Source organism: Bos javanicus, chromosome 10 (assembly GCF_032452875.1).
Source record: "Bos javanicus breed banteng chromosome 10, ARS-OSU_banteng_1.0, whole genome shotgun sequence".
In the NCBI taxonomy this organism is placed as follows: Eukaryota; Metazoa; Chordata; class Mammalia; order Artiodactyla; family Bovidae; genus Bos; species Bos javanicus.
This window is the reverse complement of record NC_083877.1, coordinates 17,529,598-17,550,333: the sequence shown is the minus strand read 5'-3', so window position 1 is coordinate 17,550,333 and position 20,736 is coordinate 17,529,598. Positions and strand designations below refer to the sequence as shown.

The 20,736-nt window shown below is 36.6% G+C and overlaps 1 protein-coding gene across 4 annotated transcripts in view; it reads left to right on the top strand.

Annotated features, from left to right (window-relative positions):
* UACA (uveal autoantigen with coiled-coil domains and ankyrin repeats) overlaps positions 1-19,657 on the top strand; it is an 85,989-nt gene extending 66,332 nt beyond the window's left edge. For all 4 annotated transcript variants that reach the window (XM_061430227.1, XM_061430229.1, XM_061430228.1 and 1 more), the window contains exons 10-19: positions 674-742; positions 1,780-1,887; positions 2,414-2,446; positions 2,964-3,062; positions 7,085-7,115; positions 7,985-8,037; positions 10,021-12,759; positions 14,353-14,505; positions 16,937-17,002; positions 19,463-19,657. In XM_061430227.1, coding sequence (XP_061286211.1) covers positions 674-742; positions 1,780-1,887; positions 2,414-2,446; positions 2,964-3,062; positions 7,085-7,115; positions 7,985-8,037; positions 10,021-12,759; positions 14,353-14,505; positions 16,937-17,002; positions 19,463-19,534 — 3,423 coding nt within the window. In that variant the 3' untranslated portion in view covers positions 19,535-19,657. The remainder of the gene's footprint in view (positions 1-673; positions 743-1,779; positions 1,888-2,413; positions 2,447-2,963; positions 3,063-7,084; positions 7,116-7,984; positions 8,038-10,020; positions 12,760-14,352; positions 14,506-16,936; positions 17,003-19,462) is intronic.
* The last annotated feature ends 1,079 nt before the right edge of the window (positions 19,658-20,736 follow it).

Sequence of the window (20,736 nt, the reverse complement as noted above, 5' to 3'; positions counted from 1 at the left end):
CTCTCAAATTATTGTGTAGATTTACAGATCAATTTGGGCAAAAAAAGGTTATTTTCTCTCTTGTTTAATGATTGTGTTGTGTTTTTATTAAAGCAAGTCTCTAAGCTGGAATAAAGTTTCAAAGCAGTAAGTGTACAGAAACAGATCATGTACCAGCCAAGTCATTTAGAAGTCTTTCATGTAGCTTTCGTCAGTGCATTGTCTGTCTCTTTCTTATCACACCTTTTGATATTTTATTTCATCAGTACTCAAAGAAATAATTTCCATATTTTCTTTCAATATTAATATAACTCTCCCTTCTCTTTTTAAATACCAGTTCCCTTGTTTTGGGAATAGTAGCTGATGCTTTTTAGTATAACTTGAGTTTTGCCTCTAGTATAAATTCTTTTTAAAATTTTGTGACTTTGGTGAAAATAAATAGTTAATAATAGAGATTTCTAAATTCTGTTATTTTTTAGTATTTAAAAACAGACTACATTTGATTCATTTAAAACCTGTGTTAAATCTTTTCCATTTGGAGTTTAAGTGGAAACACTGCCACCTTGTGTTTTGCACAGGAAAATTAGAACTTGGATAAGCTGAAAATCACTAATTGGGTATATTTCCTATTGAGGAAAATGTACTTTTCTTTATTCTCACACTTGCTAACCTGTGTTTTCATGTTTTACCAAAGCGAAATTTGTCTCAGATGCTAGATGAAGTAAATACGAAGTCAAATCAGAGGGAGCATCAAAACATTCAGGTAAAAAGAAAAACATTGGTATCTTCCTTTGCAGAGAATTCCAGTGTTGTTTGTAGTGAGGTTTGGGACAAGAAAGGAAGCAAAAATGGGAAGTGGTGTGGATAAGTAAGGGCAGAAAGAAAAGCTTGTTATGTTTTGTGATTCTGTTTCTTGCATAATTCCTTCTAAATGAATTGACTTTTGATATGAATGTTTGTGTCAGTATTATCTTACAGTAAGTATTGTTTTAATATACATTAGGAAGTAAATAACTTTATATAACTTTTTGTTGATATAAATATGTCTGTTTTAGGCCATAAATCATACATTTGTATTTCAGAAAATTAATTGTAATGACAAAATGATTATCACTGTGAATAAAACAAAATCTGAACATTTTCTTAAATTTTAAAATTTTGACTAAAAAAATTTTTTGTTATCCACACAGTAATTTTACCTTTTATGTTCATTAAAGTGTTCAAAAAATAATTATTATTTGGGTTGCATTGGAAGATGAGCCATAATTAAATGGTTTACTTTGTGACAAATACCATTAAAATATAAGTTGAATAACCATTTCTGTACAATGAAACAAAAACAATTTGGGAGGATTTTATAGTTTACTAAGTAGTGTTAAGAAAGTGAACTATAGCCTTAAATGTTTTATCAGAGCACTGAAGTGATGATTAGGTTAACAAAGTGTAAGAATATTCTTCACTTTTTTAAGCTCATTAATTTGAGAGGTGTTTGGCAAAAGTTAAAATGACATATTCTTCTTCTATTTTCTATTTCTAGATGATGCTTTTATTTCTTATTTATTAGAATCATGATTTGCTATCTTATATATATAGTTGTGTTTATTAGTTATCATAGGACTGTAATTTTCTACATTATTTCTCATGTATAGATTTTGTTATTTAAATGTCATTGAAATTATTGTATCTTTATACTTAAAGCTGTTTGTATATGTATATGATAGTGAGCTGCTTTTAGAAATTTCTTCCTTAAGAGTTGCTCCTTTAAAGTTGGTCTAGCGCCTGTTATCTTTACTGTTGAAGGATCTGGAGATTGAAAATGAAGATCTGAAAGAGAGATTGAGAAAAATTCAGCAAGAACAGAGAATATTATTGGATAAAGTCAATGGTTTACAGCTACAGCTGAATGAGGTAAATAATCTGCACGATACCAAAAACATCCAGAACTATTTTACTGTGAGTGTTCATCATTGTCAATAACAAATTGTTAACGATCAAACCCTCCCAGCAAGTCACGGTGCCAGATGCTAAAGGAGGTAAAATCAGGTCATTGCCCTTGAGGAAACTTATATCTTATTGAGACCTTTGTGTGAAACTTAATGTCAAATCTAAGAACAGAGAACACTGTTGGTCTATGGTCGTAACACTGGAGTTGTGGGATTGGAGAGGAAGGAATGGGCAGAAGTGAGGAGGAAGAGCAAGTAAGAGTTGTAAGGAATTGATAGGTTGTCAGAAAAGTGTAAAGTGCTTGTGAACAAGGTTAGTGAGATGAATGAATGACAGTGGAGAGCACAGACGTGGTGGCACAGGCATTTTCTTCTCACATCCTTGACCCCACGCTTAATGACATGCACATCTTTTTAGAAGATATTTGCTAAGCTCATGCTTCTTAAACTTTCAAGAGTGAAAATGTATTTCTTCTTCTTTTTAAATTTAGGAAGTAATGGTGGCTGATGATCTGGAAAGTGAGGTAGGATGATTAAGTTTTACTTTAAAGCTATAAAATATTATGTAAATTGAAGAGAATATTGCAGTAGAAGTTTTAAGTCCTAAATTGAGATGGAGACAGAATTTATCTTTTGGTTAATTGTTCAAAGGGAAAAACAAAACCTATGTGTGACTGTAAAATTATGTTTTGAGAATAGTGGCATGGGTTATTATAGGCATTTTGTTCTGTCTCATTTTCCATGAGACTTGTCATGAAAAGATATAAAATTCTAAGCATTATAAAGAAAATGTCTGAAAATAATATGACTTAAAACAAACCACAGAAATTTGAATTTTTCATAATGTTGTTTGTATATTTTGTATATTATTAGTATATTGGTATGAAGTTTGACTAATAGTTAAAAAATCTACCAGGTTAGAGAATTCATTAATGATAGTCCTCAAAGTAATTCTAATGCACATTTTCTGTAATACATTTCACGCACATGTATTTCAAGCACAGTATGATTTTGTGCTGTGTTTATTCCTTTTCATTTCAGAAAGAAAAGCTGAAGTCCCTTTTGGCAGCCAAAGAAAAGCAGCATGAAGAAAGCCTAAGAACTATTGAGGCTCTGAAAAGTAGATTTAAGTATTTTGAGGTACAGAAAGCTTAAGTATTTTGTGTAACTTACAATGGAAGTGGTAAAGGGCTTGAAGTCAGACTTGAATTTGAATTATCACTCTCTCTTTTATAGTGTGACCTCAGGTGATTCATTTAAAGTCTCTGAGCTTTTTGCTGCTTTGGCAAAATTGGGGTGATTGTTCCTTTTCCCAGGGAGTTGTCGAAAAGGTTAAATGAAATAATTGAAATTGATTAAATCAACATTTAGTTCAGTTCCAGTTTCTCTTCCCCAACCTTCCTCTTTGTCCATTTTTACCATTTCAAAACGTCATACTTTTACCTGTAAAATTACAGTGATTCTGATGGTATTAATAAAAAGCATCATTTAAATGAATAGTGGTAATTCCAGGATTATCTCAGAAAGAGCCTTGTGCATATACAAACTTGTTTGGTGAGGGTAGTGTGTTAATAAGGTTCAGATCATATACTTATCTTTTGTTGACTCAGTTAGCTCTTAGTTTTTCCAAGACTATGTTTTTCTAAAAACTTTTAATCAAAATACAATATACGTTAAAAAGTACATGTTAAAATGGATAAGTTGAAGGATTTTCACAAATTTCACAAATCAAACCTCCCAGATCAGGAAATAGCACATCACCTTTATCCAGAAGCCTCCTCATGCTCCCTGCACCAAGGGTGACCACTCTCCACACCTGCAACTGTATAGATGTATTTTTCGAGGCCATAATACATATTTTTATAAATGTTGTTCAGCACTGGGGTCACTGAAGAGAGTAGCCGATTCGATGTGAGTCTTTTTATTGTGAGATACAACTCCAAAATACATAACAAAAGTCAGTTTTTTCTTTGTAAATAAATAAAAAAAAGAACGGGTACTGCTATGAAGAAGAATATAAAGACAGGGATGAAACTCACAGATATAATGTTGCATGAAAGAAATCAGACGCAAAGAGCACATACTGCATCATTCCTTTTTTATGAAGTGCAGAACTAGGCACAGCTCATCTATGCCGACACAAGGCTCATCTATGCCAACACATGGCTCATCTGTGCTGATACAAGGCTCATCTATGCCGATACAAGGCCCATCTATGCTGATCCGGCATTCTTAGCACCTGACCATCCTTTCAAACCTTTCTTTGTACATGTGTGTGTGTGTGTGTGTGTGCTCAGTCTCTAAGTAGGGTCTGACTCTGTGACTCCCATGGACTGCAACCCACCAGACTCCCCTGTTCATGGGGTTTTCCAGGCAAGAATATTGGAGTGAGGTACCATTTCCACCTCCAGGGGATCTTTCCAACCCAGGGGTTAAACCCGTATGTCCTGTGTCTCTAGCATTGACTGGAGGATTCTCTACCACTGAGCCACCTGGGAAGCCCCTTCTTTGTACATAACTTGTGTTATACACATGAATTCATCAGATGGATTCTTTTTTTTTTTTTTTTCCAGATGGATTCTTATTATACATCCTATTTTATAAGTTTTTGCATTCAGTATAATGGGGACATTTTCCCCAATCAAATGAATTTTTATGCTAGAAATGATTTTTAACCATCCAAGAGAAAATTATAAAGTGTTTATGAAAGCCGTTATTAAAAACTAAGGAATCATAATTTGTATGGAATATCCACTGCTATCTCATCTCGCTTGAAAGTCTTCATTAACTGCCACCAGCATTGCTGTATTATGTGTAATACTTAGTTCAGTTCAGTTCAGTTGCTCAGTCATGTCCGACTCTTTGCGACCCCATGGTTTACAGCACCCCAGGCCTCCCTGTCCATCACCAACTCCCGGAGTTTACCCAAACTCATATCCATTGAGTCAGTGATGCTATCCAGCCATCTCATCCTCTGTCATCCCCTTCCAGCCTTCAATCTTTCCCAGCATCAGGGTCTTTTCAAATGAGTTGGCTCTTCGCATCAGGTGGCCAAAGTATTGGAGTTTCAGCTTCAACATCAGTCCTTCCAATGAATACCCAGGACTGATCGATCTCCTTTAGGATGGACTGGTTGGATCTCCTTGCAGTCCAAGGGACTCTCAAGAGTCTTTTCCAACACCACAGTTCAAAAGCATCAATTCTTCAGCACTCAGCTTTCTTTATAGTCCAATTCTGTCATCCATACATGACTACTGGAAAAGCCATAGCCTTGACTAGACAGAACTTTGTTGGCAAAGTAATGTCTCTGCTTTTTAATATGCTATCTAGGTTACTCATAGCTTTTCTTCCAAGGAGCAAGTGTTTTCTAATTTCATGGCTGCAGTCACCATCTGCAGTGATTTTGGAGCCCCCCAAAATAAAGTCTGATACTCTTTCCATTGTTTCCCCATCTATTTACCATGAAGTGATGGGACCAGATGCCATGATCTTAGTTTTCTGAATGTTGAGCTTTAAGCCAACTGTTTCATTCTCCTCCTTCACTTTCATCAAGAGGCTCTTTAGTTCTTCTTCGCTTTCTGCCATAAGGGTGGTGTCATCTGCAATCTGAGGTTATTGGTATTTCTCCCGGCAATCTTGATTCCAGCTTGTGCTTCATGCAGTCCAGCATTTCTCATGATGTACTCTGCATATAAGTTAAATAAGTAGAGTAACAATATATAGCCTTGACGTACTCCTTTTCCTATTTGGAACCAGCCTGTTGTTCCATGTCCAGTTCTGACTGTTTCTTCTTGTCCTGCATACAGATTTCTCAAAAGGCAGGTCAGGTGGTCTGGTATTCCCATCTCTTTCAGAATTTTCCACAGTTTGTTGTGATCCACACAGTCAAACACTTTGGCGTAGTCAATAAAGCAGAAATAGATGTTTTTCTGGAACTCTCTTGCTTTTTCCATGATCCAACGGCTGTTGGCAATTTGATCCCTGGTTCCTCTGCCTTTTCTAAAACCAGCCTGAACATCTGGAAGTTCATGGTTCATGTATTGTTGAAGCCTGGCTTGGAGAATTTTGAGCATTACTTTACTAGCATGTGAGATGAGTGCAACTGTGTGGTACTTTATGTAGGCATTTTCCTTATTTTTATAGAACAAGTTTGGGAAACATGGATATTTTAGAACAATGCTAATTTTATGTTGTAACTCATGCATTTGTTGTCATTTGAGTCATCAAGGCAAGGTAATATGTCCAAACTAAGGTTTTGAGTTTCTTATGTGCCATGGCCTCCCTTCACCCATACATGTTTAAGCCCATTTACCACCTATTGCAGATTCTAGTATTAAATATTATTTAGAACACAGAGCTTACCTTAGTTTACAGATCTTTTTCCATACCCTTGGGGCAATAAGTATTAGTGGGACATTAATTTAGTTATTGAACTGTGGGCCGTTTTTATCATGGTCACTTATCAGAGTTTGACACACAGCCATTAGTATGAATATAGAAAAATATAGAAACATGATGTACATCTGCATATCTTTACTCTTGACAGGATAGTATTTTACTTTCTGTTAGGTTCTTTGTACTTGGCTTACTTGGGATAGGGAGCAATCCAAGTATACTTTAACTCAGAGTATCTAAATTTTCTCTATTATTCTCCTTTTCCTAACTGATGCATTGGTGGGCTTATTATGAACTGTATGCAGCTCTTTGCCTCAGCTCTTTGGTGTTTTATAAATCTGAAAGAAAGGGTTAGGCTAATGTTTCATAGTTGATGAGGTAAGGTTTCTGCTCCCCAACCGTGATATAGCAATTGATTTCTTGGTGCGATTGTGGCATTTCCTTCCTTTTGAGGTAAAGAAGCAGCAGAGAGTACGTATTCAGAGTTGTTTCAGTTCATTTGGAGCTTGCTTTTCTTTTGAACAGTCAAAGTTTTTTCTTGAAATACTTGTCTGCTTTTATTAAAATGCTTAGTGAAGTAGTTTATTCCCAACTGATCTCGCTAATTGTGCTTTGCCTTTTTGTGAGTTCGAGTAGAATAATGCCCAGGAGAAACAAGGAATGTTGAAAATATGGTTTTATGGCTGGATCATTTAGAGCTGAAATAGATACAGAATTTAACAAAATGGATTCATCTAAAATGTTTTAATGTATTCTTCTGATTTCAGAGTGATCATTTAGGATCAGGAAGTCATTTCAGTAAGTATGAAAGTATAGATTATCATTACAGTTCACCCAGTTGAAGCAAAAAAGAATGTTTATGCCTCTTTATTTTGTCTGACTATATGATACTCCTGCTGTAAAACTTCATCAACTGCTTGTATCTTATACCTCAGCATGGCACAGGGAAGAGGTTAAAATGACTCCTATAGTCTCTTAGCAGAAAATCTGGTAATCACTAAGGCTCTGATTTTCCTTAGGACCTAAATTTTTAAATTGTGTATTGTACAAATTACCAAATTTGCATATTGATTGTTAAGACATTTAACCTGTGATATTTGGGATTTGCTCTTTATTGAAAGAGACATAAACATAGTTTTCTGATTTGGAAAAATCTTTGGATATAGCCTCATGCAGGTAAGCATTTTAGAATTGTTTAGATGTTCCATAAATACTTCTTTATTATTTTAAGACTTTACATAATTAATCTTCACTGTGTTTATTCTCCAATTTTAAAGTTTCTCTATAAAATCTAATTTTTTGCTTCCTATTGAATATTAAATTATTCCTTAGCTAAGTACGGTTGTAATATTCATCCTATAAATTGCAAATGATACCATTTTTATTTTGACTATAATATACATGTTTTATAATCATTTAACTTATTTAGTCTAACAGTTTTACATAATTCTAAAAGCCAACTTTGTATCTAGTCAAAAGACTATACATACTTTCCTTATGTATATAGAAAAATAAGTAAAAATATGGCCATTTTATAACAGGATAATTTTATTTTGTAAGTCATGCTTCTTTTTTGTTTGAATAATAAAGGAGATAATAACACCAAATTAATGCTTAGCCTTCTTTGGTATGAATATTTAAGGTATCCTTTATTTGGATTTATTTAGGGAAAGAAGATATGCTTCTTAAACAAGGTCAAATGTACATGACAGACTCACAGGTAATGTTTTGTTTTAGAAAATATTTATAAAAATATTTGTGCCTTTTTAAAAAGAGGAAAGCCACATTGTTTATTTATCATCTGTATATACATTGAATTAAGTTTTCATTATCAAAGAAAAATTGGTCCTGTGGTCTTGAGTTTAATAAAAGCAGATACGCTGTGTTTAGTGCCCTCTAGAGTATTTTTGGTGACAGTGACTTAAAAGATTTGAATTACAGTTTCATTGTCTTTGATAGTAGGCCTCTATTCTTTAACAGCAGTTGGCCAACTCTAAGTATTTGCCCATTTACAGGGGAGACAGGTATGAACAATTCAAAAAGCATTCTTTTGACTTTGAGAGGTATTGTTCCTTGAATTCAAATGTGTATTCTATATTTGGGAAATTTATCTCAAAATAAAGCTTCCGAGAGGGAGTGTTGTCTGATTCTATGACTTAACTGCTCTTCACTTTTAGTTTCCAGTGGATACAAGGTTTGCCTTCCTAGCACCCTCTATGGACTGCAGGACTGATAAATATTTGGTCTTTTAAAGGTTTTATATATATACCTTCATCATCCATGGGCAGAGTGAGTTAGCCTTTATGATGTCTAGGATCACTCTAAGTTGGAAATTTCTAAGATTCTAAGTTGAGAGAATGGATGTCAATTAACTGAATAATATTTAAGAAGATAAGATAAATATTTGATTATAGTAAAATAAGTATGGAAATTGTGAACCTGTGTAAGTAATTAGTTGGTAAATTATAGTAGTCTTAGTCTAAAGATAACTGGTAAGTTGAAAGTAGACTGAGGCTGAGAAATTATTCCATGTTGTTAATTTTCTTCTTTGGGTTTCCCAGGTGGCTCAGTAGTAAAGAATCCACCTGCCAACGCAGGAGACATGGATTCGATCCCTGGGTTGGGAAGAGCCCCTGCAGGAGGAAATGGCAACCCACTCTAGTATTTTTGCCTGGAGAATCCCATAGACAGAAGAGCTTGGCAAGTCACAGTCCATAGAATTGCAAAGAATCAGACACGACTGAGTGACTAAGCACAGCATGGTTTTCTTCTTCATCAATGGGAAGGCAGTGTTAATTGAAGTGAACAACAGTAAAACCTGCCTATTAAAATAGTGGGACACACTCATAGCACATGGCTTTTATCAGTACTTTAAAAGAGCCCTTGCTGTAATATGGTGGATAGGGAAAAATAGAAATAGTTAAATTTAATATTTCATGGTTATATGTTCTGTATTCTGGTACTTATGAAATATTTCAGTGAGAACTTAAATTATACTTCTTTTTGTCAGCATTTAATAGAAGAAACAAGATGTTGATTCAATTTTGTAGTAAGAGCGTATGCTAAATTCTAATTTATCATTCTGTTTGAAAGAAGAAAACATGATTATATTTTGTGAATTGATTAATATCATTCTCTTGATTCTTATACTAGCTAGGTTTATTTTGGTATTATTTTTATAATTTAAACATTACACTTGAGTTAGCATTGAGGGAACTCAGAGGTCAATATATGTTATTAGATAATAATATATCATTGTATAAAGTTATTTGCAGATTTAAAATTGCAAAACCCTTGTTTTTACTCAAGGGCTCTGATGACTTTCTTCAGAATTTGAAGTTCTAAGCACATCATGTTCTGTAAAACATAGAAATAGTAAATGTATTTTGATCAGTTGACATTTATTGGTAGATATTATGAAAAGAGAAAGAGAAAAAAGTCCCCAGAGGCCACAACTGTTTCCTTCTTTGGTCTGCCAGAAATACATGTAAAGTGAACAGGCTTTCAAAATGTCACTGCATCAAGGAAATCATACCTAGAACTGTTTTTCTTACCTCAAAAATCAGTACTGCTATATTTTTCTAATATACTAGCCTGGAAACCCTTTGGCTACTGATGATGTGGCAACTTTAAAGTTTGGTAAATAAGTGTCTTCTTTAGGCTTTGGGATTGATATTTTATTGTGTTACTATTATTTTTGCAGTGTACTCCCACAGGCATGCCAGTCCATATGCAAAGCCGATCTATGTTAAGACCACTGGAGCTAGCCTTACCTAATCAAGCCTCATATTCGGAAAACGAAATTTTAAAGAAAGAATTAGAAGCAATGAGAACTTTCTGTGATTCAGCAAAACAAGACAGACTCAAACTCCAAAATGAACTGGCTCACAAGGTGGCGGAGTGCAAGGCCTTAGCATTGGAATGTGAAAGGGTGAAAGAGGATTCAGATGAGCAGATAAAGCAACTAGAAGATGCCTTGAAAGACGTGCAGAAGAGAATGTATGAGTCGGAAGGTAAAGTGAAACAAATGCAGACACATTTTCTTGCCTTGAAAGAGCACCTGACAAGTGATGCGGCCACTGGGAACCACAGGCTGATGGAGGAACTGAAGGATCAGTTGAAAGACATGAAAGTGAAATACGAAGGTGCGTCCGCAGAAGTGGGGAAATTGAGAAACCAAATCAAACAAAATGAAATGTTAGTTGAAGAGTTTAAGAGAGATGAGGGCAAGCTGATGGAAGAGAATAAGCGACTGCAGAAGGAGTTGAGCATGTGTGAACTGGAGCGAGAGAAGAGAGGAAGGAAGCTCACTGAGATGGAAGGCCAGTTAAAGGACTTGTCAGCCAAGCTGGCCCTTTCTATTCCAGCAGAGAAATTTGAAAACATGAAGAGCTTGTTATCAAATGAACTAAACGAGAAGGCAAAAAAATTAATAGATGTGGAAAGAGAATATGAAAGATCACTTAATGAAACTAGACCATTAAAGAGAGAACTTGAGAATTTGAAGGCCAAACTGGCTCAGCACGTCAAACCAGAGGAACATGAGCAGCTCAAGAGCAGATTAGAGCAGAAGTCAGGAGAACTTGGGAAGAGGATCACTGAGTTAACATCGAAAAATCAGACGTTACAAAAGGAAATTGAAAAGGTCTGCCTGGATAATAAGCTCCTTACACAACAAGTAAATAACTTAACAACTGAAATGAAAAATCATTACGTCCCTTTAAAAGTAAGTGAAGAAATGAAAAAGTCACATGATGTAATTGTTGATGATTTGAATAAAAAGCTTTCAGATGTGACACACAAATATACAGAAAAGAAGTTGGAAATGGAGAAGTTGCTTATGGAAAATGCCAGTTTAAGTAAAAATGTCAGCCGCCTGGAAACTGTGTTCATACCTCCCGAGAGACACGAAAAAGAAATGATGGCTCTGAAATCCAGTATCACTGAACTTAAGAAGCAGCTGTCTGAACTTAATAAAAAATGTGGTGAAGACCAAGAGAAAATATATTCACTCATGTCTGAAAACAATGATTTGAAAAAGACCATGAGTCATCAGTATGTGCCCGTGAAAACCCATGAAGAGATTAAAACTGCCTTGAGTAGCACATTGGATAAAACCAATAGAGAATTAGTAGATGTGAAGAAGAAGTGTGAAGATATAAATCAAGAATTTGTGAAAATAAAAGATGAGAACGAAATATTAAAAAGAAATCTGGAGAACACTCAGAACCAAGTAAAAGCTGAGTACATCAGCCTAAGAGAGCATGAAGAAAAGATGAGTGGCCTAAGGAAGAGCATGAAGAAGGTCCAGGACAACAGCGCTGAAATACTGGCTAACTACAAAAAAAGCCAGGAGGAGATTGTCACCCTGCATGAGGAGATTGCAGCCCAGAAGAGAGAACTCGACACGATACAGGAATGCATCAAGCTAAAATATGCTCCGATCATCAGCTTGGAAGAGTGTGAGAGAAAATTTAAAGCCACTGAGAAAGAACTAAAAGAACAGTTATCCCAGCAGACACAGAAGTGTAATACCAGTGAAGAAGAGGCCAAGAAGTGCAAGCAAGAGAATGACAAGTTAAAGAAGGAGATCCTCACTCTTCAGAAGGATCTAAAGGATAAGAATGTTCATATTGAGAATTCTCATGAAACAGAAAGAGCATTAAGCAGAAAAACAGAAGAGCTGAACAGACAGTTAAAAGACCTGTTGCAGAAATACACAGAGGCAAAGAAGGAGAAAGAGAAGCTCGTGGAGGAAAATGCCAAGCAGACTTCTGAGATCCTTGCAGCACAAACTCTTTTGCAGAAGCAGCATGTTCCGCTGGAGCAGGTTGAGTCCCTGAAAAAATCTCTTAGTGGTACAATCGAGACACTCAAGGAAGAACTGAAGACTAAGCAGAGATGTTATGAGAAAGAGCAGCAGACAGTGACCCAACTGCGGCAGATGCTGGAGAATCAGAAGAACTCCTCTGTGCCCCTGGCTGAGCATTTGCAGGTTAAGGAAGCATTTGAGAAAGAAGTTGGAATCATAAAAGCTAGCTTGAGAGAAAAGGAAGAAGAAAGCCAAAACAAAACTGAAGAGGTCTCCAAACTCCAGTCTGAGATTCAGAATACTAAACAAGCGTTAAAAAAATTAGAGACTCGGGAGGTGGTTGATTTGTCGAAATATAAAGCAACGAAAAGTGATTTGGAGACACAGATTTCCGACTTAAACGAAAAATTGGCCAATCTGAATAGGAAGTATGAGGAAGTATGTGAGGAGGTTTTGCATGCCAAAAAGAAGGAACTGTCTGCTAAAGATGAGAAGGAATTGCTCCACTTCAGCATAGAGCAAGAAATCAAAGATCAGCAGGAGCGATGTGACAAGTCCTTAACAACCATCACGGAGCTACAGAGAAGAATACAGGAATCTGCCAAACAAATCGAAGCAAAGGATAATAAGGTAATAATAATACTTTAGGGAAGCGTGGCTTGGTGTTGGCAGCCCCAGGGCAGAACTGCCAGGGTACGATAGGACTCTTTACTGTAGCCCTCCACAAGACAGGTTTACCAAAGCATTGACAAAGTGGTCATTAAATGCCACCTTTTTAGTCTGGCTATGAATATGCCAAAAACAAAACAGAGTTGAGAAGAAGGTAAAGTTACACAAACAGAAATCAAAAGCAGTTTTCTTTTTGTTTTCTCATCTGGTTCAGCCAAGAACTGAACCAGGACGGATAGGGAGACTCAAGATTCACTTGCCTCAAAAATGAATTATCAAAACCCAGGGAGTTTTAGGCCACCTAAAGAATGGGAAAGGAAAAAAAATTAAACTATGTTTCTGGGCTGCAAGAAGCTGAAGACACTGCACAGCATCCCAGAATTTGAAGCCTCCCAGAATCTTGAAACTCACTCATACCAGTAAATTGAGCCCTCCAACTCACTGTACATTTTATCTTCCTTTAGACAGAATGTCTTTGTGCCTCCTTTCTACCTGCTTAAATTCTCTACATTCCCTAATGCCCACATCATCACTTAACTCTCCTTCCTAAAGCCTTCATTGGCCAATCTAGCCTACAGTAAACGGTTCATCTCCTAAAATGTATGTTGTGTTTTGGGTTTGACATCTATTTACAGCATATATATTACCATGTCAGAATGATATGGGTTGTCTTCCAGCCAGTTTTTAAGAGCAGATTCATAACTTTTCTTTCCTTCTTACTGTTCATCCTCATTGTACAATTTACAGAACAGGTGCTCAATAACATTTTCAAAACTGGTAGTTGAATAAAGTATGTACTAGGAAGATGAGAAATCAGGGAGATTGGATGCAGTTTTATTTTACCCATTCCAATAATTATTAAATGCCTTCTACCTGCCAGGTGCTGTGTTCAGTGCTGGGAATACAGGGACACAGCCACAGCTTCAGCCCAGTCAAGTGGTACAAGTCCTGACCTTCTGACATATCTGCTCATATGACCTACAACTTTAGTGCCCTCACCTTGTTTGGAAATCAGTTATGAATATAATAACAAATTATTAATTTCCACTTATAATTGTTGCCACTTATTAAGCACATTCTACATACCAAGGAGCTTCCCAGGTGGCACTAGTGGTAAAGAACTTGTCTGCCAATGCAAGAGACGTAAGAGACACAGCTTCGATCCCTGGATTGGGAAGATCCCCTGGAGGAGGGCATTGCAACCAACTCCAGTATTCTTGCCTGGAGAATCCCATGGACAGAGGAGCCTGGCGGGCTACTGTTCATACGGTCGGACATGACTGAAGTGACTTAGCACGCACACCCATACACCAAACATATATTAGGATTTTACTTGATTTTCTTAACTATGAAAGATTTTCCCCGTACTGGGAGGAAATCATATACTGCACATACTGTTGAAACAATCTTAACAGTATTCATTCCTCAATTTTCTGGTATATAAAGGTAAATTTTGTGTCTCAGAGAATGAGCTCTGTGTAAAGATGTTCCTTATAAGTGAATAGATGACTAATACGTGTTTTTCCCACAATCTTTTTTTTTTTTTTCCATAAGATAACTGAACTGCTCAATGATGTGGAGAGATTAAAACAGGCCCTCAATGGCCTTTCCCAGCTCACCTATGGAAGTGGGAGTCCCAGCAAGAGGCAGAGTCAGCTGATTGACAGCCTGCAGCAGCAGGTCAGGTCCCTGCAGCAGCAGCTGGCGGTGAGTACCTGGGACCTGCAGGGCTTCATGCTGGGATGTGCAGGGTCACCTTTGCTTGTTTGTAAAATCTTATTTAGAAATCAGATTAAACCACAGATTTGTGGCTGTGTTCAGATCCAAGAATATAATCATTTTTGCCAGAAGTTATTTCTACCAGTGCTACGATATCATTTTGGTGTGCTTGTCGTGTACCAGGCACTATACTAAGCGTTTTGTGTACTTGATCTTTAAACTTGATCTTCTTCACAGTCCTACAAGGTTTCATTTAGCCCCCCATTTAATTCTTAAGGAAACAAAGACGAAAATATGCCTGAGGTCATACAGCTAGGATTTAATCCTGGGATTTACTCCAAATCTGATAGCTTTCCAACTGTTGCAGATTCTAAAATACTGGTCCACTTCTTCCCTGATAGCCCAATTGGTAAAGAATCCGCCTGCAATGCAGGAGACCCCTGTTCAATTCTTGGGTCAGGAAGATCCGCTGGAGAAGGGATAGGCTGCCTACTCCAGTATTCTTAGGCTTTCCTTGTGGCTCAGCTGGTAAAGAATCTGCCTGCAATGTGGGAGACCTGGGTTTGACCCTTGGGTTGGGAAGATTTCCTGGAGAAGGGAAAGGCTACCCACTCCAGTATTCTGGCCTGGAGAATTCCATGGATGGTATAGTCCATGGGGTCACAGAGTCGGACACCACTGAGCGACTTTCACTTTCAAACTAAAGGAAGCTTCCCAGGTGGCACAATGGTAAAGAACCTGCCTGCCGATGCAGGAGACGCAGGAGACCTGGGTTTGATCCCCGGGTCAGGGAGATCCCCTGGAGTAGGAAATGGCAACCTACGGTAGTATTCTTGCCTGGAAAATTCCAGGGACAGAGGTGCCTGGTGGGCTACAGTTCATGAAATCACAAAAGTTAGACATGACAGGGCACACTTTTTAAAATAATCTTTTATCCTTATGAATAAAGGTAGGCATTCTTATGGTTTTTATACATTATATCCTTATATATTAAAAGAAAATATCTGTATGTGTGTGTGTATATATATATATACACACACATACATTCATAAATACCTGTGTGGTTATGTATCTCCTTTATATATTAAAAGAAAACATCTGGATTAAGAAGGTAAAGTTGGGAGCTCAGTTCTAAACCCTGCCACTTAAAAGAGAGTGACATGATACATTCCCCTTAATCCTTGGCTTCCTCATCCTTAGAATAGGATAATATGAACTGATTGCTTGCTTGTTTCCTTTTTTTAGTTGAATGAGCTGTGAGGCTAAGTAAAATGTAACCCAATCAAATGTAAATTGTTGGGTACTATTTTTCTAATCTATAGGAATTTGTTGTGAGTTGTTTTTGAATAGAAGAAAGTTATTTTTTCAAGTGTTCATTTTATAACACTCTTGGCCTATAGATTAATGATGACATATTGCTGATTTGGATCTTACCAAAAGGATGTGGTAGATTTTTCAGTATTCGGAAATATTTGTTTATTATTTATTATGTTCATGACACTGTGCTAAGCACTGTCAGGGATAAAGAGAGTAGACAGTCCCTGTCCCCAAGGGTTCCGGGTAGTTAGGCAAAGTGTATCTCCATAAAAAATAAAATAATGAGACAAAAATATCAGATATAGAATTGAGTCTACAGTCCCGGGATCTAAGGGATACGAACTCCCAGGAAGGAAAGGTTACTGATGTGGTGGAGCTGGTTTGAACGAGGGAGGGAGTACCTGGGCTGCACTTGTATATGGATGGTGTCTTGGTAGGTGAAAGGAAAGCGGAGCCTCCCTCAGGCAGAGGAAACGGAGTGAAGCAGGGCCTGGAAATGGAATCAAGTGGTGTGCATGCCTCAGGGCAATGAAAGGCCTCTAGGTTGGCCAGTCCTGGGAGCTGCGTCTGAGGCCCAGTTGTGGAGGCTGTTGAGAATCAAGCTGATGCATTCCAGTTCCCTCTTACAGATATGAAATATTAGGTATTAGCTGATGAGGTATCACCCAAGATTTTTGAGTGAAAAGTGATGTGAGGACAGAGTTACTTGAGTCTCAGTAGCATGAAAGGAATAAAGTCTAGAGACAGGTGATGAGACGGGAAGTTTTTGCAGTAATCTAAAGCATACGTTAGTAAGTGTCTGGATAATTTCCTGGCATTAGATGTAATCTAAGGCAATAATTTCATATTACCTAGGACGAGTGGCATTGCTTTCACTGTGAATGTTCCCACACTTTCTTTAGAAAAGTTTATACTGTTGTTTTGGTATGGAATTTTGCATCTGGTGGGTCCAAGGTGGTTTGTTATCAGAATATAGCAGGAGCACTTTAATAATACTACTGCTTAGAAGCATCAGGCCTGAGGACAGCATTGTTACAAACCTCCATGTGTTTGAAAACATGAATGCTGATAGTCTGACCTCCCCATCTTTCCACACTTGTAGGATGCCGACAGACAGCACCAAGAAGTAATTGCAATTTATCGGACCCACCTTCTTAGTGCTGCACAGGTAAAGTAGAACTACTCCTTTGGATAGGATATCATTTTAGAGAAAATAATTCTTTATTTTCCAGTAAATTTATGTGAAAGTCACTGATGTTTAAAGTAGTTGTACCCCCATATGCTTATTTTAAAGTAATTGTTTCTTTTAATCATGGGTTGCATGTCTTCCGGAGAAATTTACAAAGCTGTGTGGCAACACAGCATCTTAAATTTAGTGTTGTCTCCATCTGCTTGTCACTCGTTTTGTAGACAGTTTGGCAACATGTGACGGCAGCACACAGTTCTAGTATCGCTAGCTGGAGAGAGTGCCTGACATCCACACATGGCTGTTGCTGAAAGAGGAGAGGAGGAAGAACTTCACTGTTTCTTGGTAGCTCAGAAGTGTTTCTTTGAAATGTAGAGAATACCAAAAAAGTGACAAGTGTGCACAGAATTGTAATAATACAAGAAAGAGAGGTTCTGTTAGAATATCAGTAGTATTTATTTTTTGAGCCTTAATCTCAGTGAAGTATAAGACCACAGATTGCCTTCTTGAGGGGTGTAATGAGAACACTATTTAAAAAATCACACTAAGAAATATGTTTAACATATGAAGTGTTTTATACTTAATACTCTGTAGAAACACCATCAGCATCTCCAAAATTCTCAGGGTAGATTTTTTGGGAAGACAGTCGAGACAATGTTAGAATAGCAATAGGAGGTGAGATGTAATAGAAATTGTTTAGGATTTGAAGTGTTCACACTGGGGGAAAAAAAAGAAGGTCATTTTTAGAAAAAGAACTAGGTAAAATAAAAAGAGATTTTTACAGTATCAATTTCTTAAAAAGGCCTGCCTTTTCTGTAGGAGATAAAGGGGAAACCAATGGAAAAGGACGAATAATATGGAAAAGTCTCTTTGGCTGCTTTCTTTTGAGTAGATAGAAGATGACCTGGGGTTTGAAAGTTATTATTGTAATTACTAGAGAAGACTGTTGACGGGTAGCAGGGTGGGGAGTTCTTTGGAGGGAAAATAGTAGAAAAGTATGGAAGCTCTGTGTTAGTGAGGGGGAACTTGCTTGGCTCTGCTTCTGGCCAAGGCGGGGAGCAGCATACTGAAAGACAGCAAACCTAACAAGCCTATCAACTTTTTATCATGTATGCTTCAGAAATTCGAAATTTTTTTCTACTGACTCCTAATGAAACATAACAAAAGCAATTGGCATATGAAATAGTCTTGCCTTCTGGCATCATAAAGTTAACTAAGAAATTCAGTTTAGTCAACTATGGCTAATGTTTGGAATTTAAACATCCTGCTGTTATAGAAACAGATTTTGGAAGCTAAACTTTTTATATTAATAGGAAGTGTTATGCTGAAATCCATTCAAGTGCTCAAGCAAAGGAAAAGGGAAGGGGGTGGCTGTTATAAGCCCACCATATTGACTTGCATTTAATCAACCTCTTGCCATCATTTTAACTTTAAAGTGCTCTTTCTAAATATAAGCAGATAACATTCATGTTAAAAGACCTCAACATAACTAGTAAAAGGGGAAATAAACAAGGAGGTAACCATTTTTCACTGCTGGGATTGGCAAATATTAAACAAAAGGATAATCTGTAGCACTGGCCAGGGCATTGTGGGAAATGGACACTTATACCCTGTTGGTAGGAATGTAGCTTGTCATTATCTCTGTAGAGGGAAATTTTGTAGTACTTGGCAAAATTTAAAAATTGAGGCTGCTTTTTTGACCCAGCAATTTCTTCTCTAGGAACCTGCTGTGAAAGATTGGAAACTCCATAAATGTCTATTTTTGAGAGAATTAATAAAGAAATTATCATACACACAGTAGAATATTATACAATAATTTAAAATAATTAAGGCAGGGAATTCTAGTGGTTAAGACTCTGGCTTTCACTTCCATGGAACCAGGTTCGATTCCTGGTTGGGGAACTGGGTTCCTACAAGCCATGTGGTGTGTCCAATAAATAAATGAATAAAAATAAGCAGTAACTTGAAAAAGATTTCTGTAACACTAGGTGGAAAGGCAAATTGCAAAATAATATATATGATCCTACTTGTGTAAAAAATATAAATATAGGAATTTTCATTAATTACTTTTCTGGTAAAAAAAACTTGGCGGAAGCAAAAGAAACTTTTCCTTGTAGTAGTTTACTTTGCTCATCTGTAACTTACGCTGCCTCTATCACCTGAGCCATTAATAAAAAGAGAGAAAGAAGTTTGTCCATCTGTTCTCTGATACTAGACATTTAGAGTCACTGGTGTGCACTACTTTTACATTGATTGTCCTTTCTATGATAGAGCTCTACTCTGTTTTCCAATAAAATGTTTAGAATGTCACCACGATGGTGAGGATTTAGCATTTGGTGAATCACAACCAATAAGGACCTGTTTATAAAGCCCTGTGTCTTAAGAATTTGTGTGTGAATGAAGATGACATAAAATACTTCTCCCCTCTCCTCTTTCTCCCAGGGTCACATGGATGAGGATGTGCAGGCCGCCTTACTGCAGATCATACAGATGCGGCAGGGGCTCGTGTGCTAGTCGACACCCCCCAGCCCACAGTGGCTTTCCCTGCTGGTGCTGAGCATTCTGTGCGCAACTTCATGGCCTTTCTGGGCCTCGCTGTGCTAGTATAATTAAAATAAAGTGTATTTTGATCCATCAGTAGGTTTTTAATTTAGACAGATATGTTGCTGAGTTCTTCAATATGAGTTCAAATCTTATATTCTGTGTATGTTAATTTTACAATTAGACAAACAACATTAACACTTTGCCTTGGATTGTTTGAATTGATTGAGTACCCAGTAAAACCTGAGCCAACTGAGTGGGTCCATTTGAAGAGGGGTTAGGCGGAAATAATTATTTAAAGGTTTCTTCCAGAGAAATTAATTGGGTTGGGAGACTCTTTTAAGTGCATCAGAAGATCTTTCAGGTCTTCAGTCAAGCCATGAGACCTCATGAAGTTTCAAGGAACACATGGTAACTTGGCCAAGTTCCATTTTTATTCAAGTAACTTAATGAGTGCCTTTGACTTCTTTTGGAGATACACATTTTTTTTCTTTTTACACTAGTAACATTTATGCCTTTTAAAGTAAATTTCATTTCACAGATGGTTTGCAGTGCTAAATTACATTTAGGTTAAGAACAGGCAAGGGTGGAATATATCAGGAATTCATAATAAAATTGCCTCATAATCTCCATAATGGTATCTTGATTTTCACTTGTGGTGACTTTTCTTGCCAGAGTATGTAGAAAACTGTGATTAATGGTATACTAGATTTTTCAAAGTGTCAAAAGTTTTAGACTTTTTTTTTAGTAATTACTCTGACATTTGCTACTATAGTAACCAAGCACTCATTATGTATGCATCCTCCAAATGTTTTGTACTTATTTATAGGAAAATTGCACTAATGAGATTAATAATGTAAAAGGCAGTTTTCTTGCAAAATTAGCATTCGAGAATGGATTTTAGAGGACAGATCTTTAAGGATTTAGACAAAGTGCAGTAACATAGTAAACTCTAAGAATATAGATAGCAAGAAAATAATGCAATTGGACATGTTTATAGTAAATATTATAACCAACCATTTTTATTATTTCTGTCTCCTTAAGGAAAGTTTATATGTTTTGTTATTTTATTAATATTTTATTTACAATTCAGATTGAAAATTACTAATTTGACCATTAGCAAATAAACTACACAAATGAATCATTTCAATGCAAGTTTTTTTTTAAATTGCAAA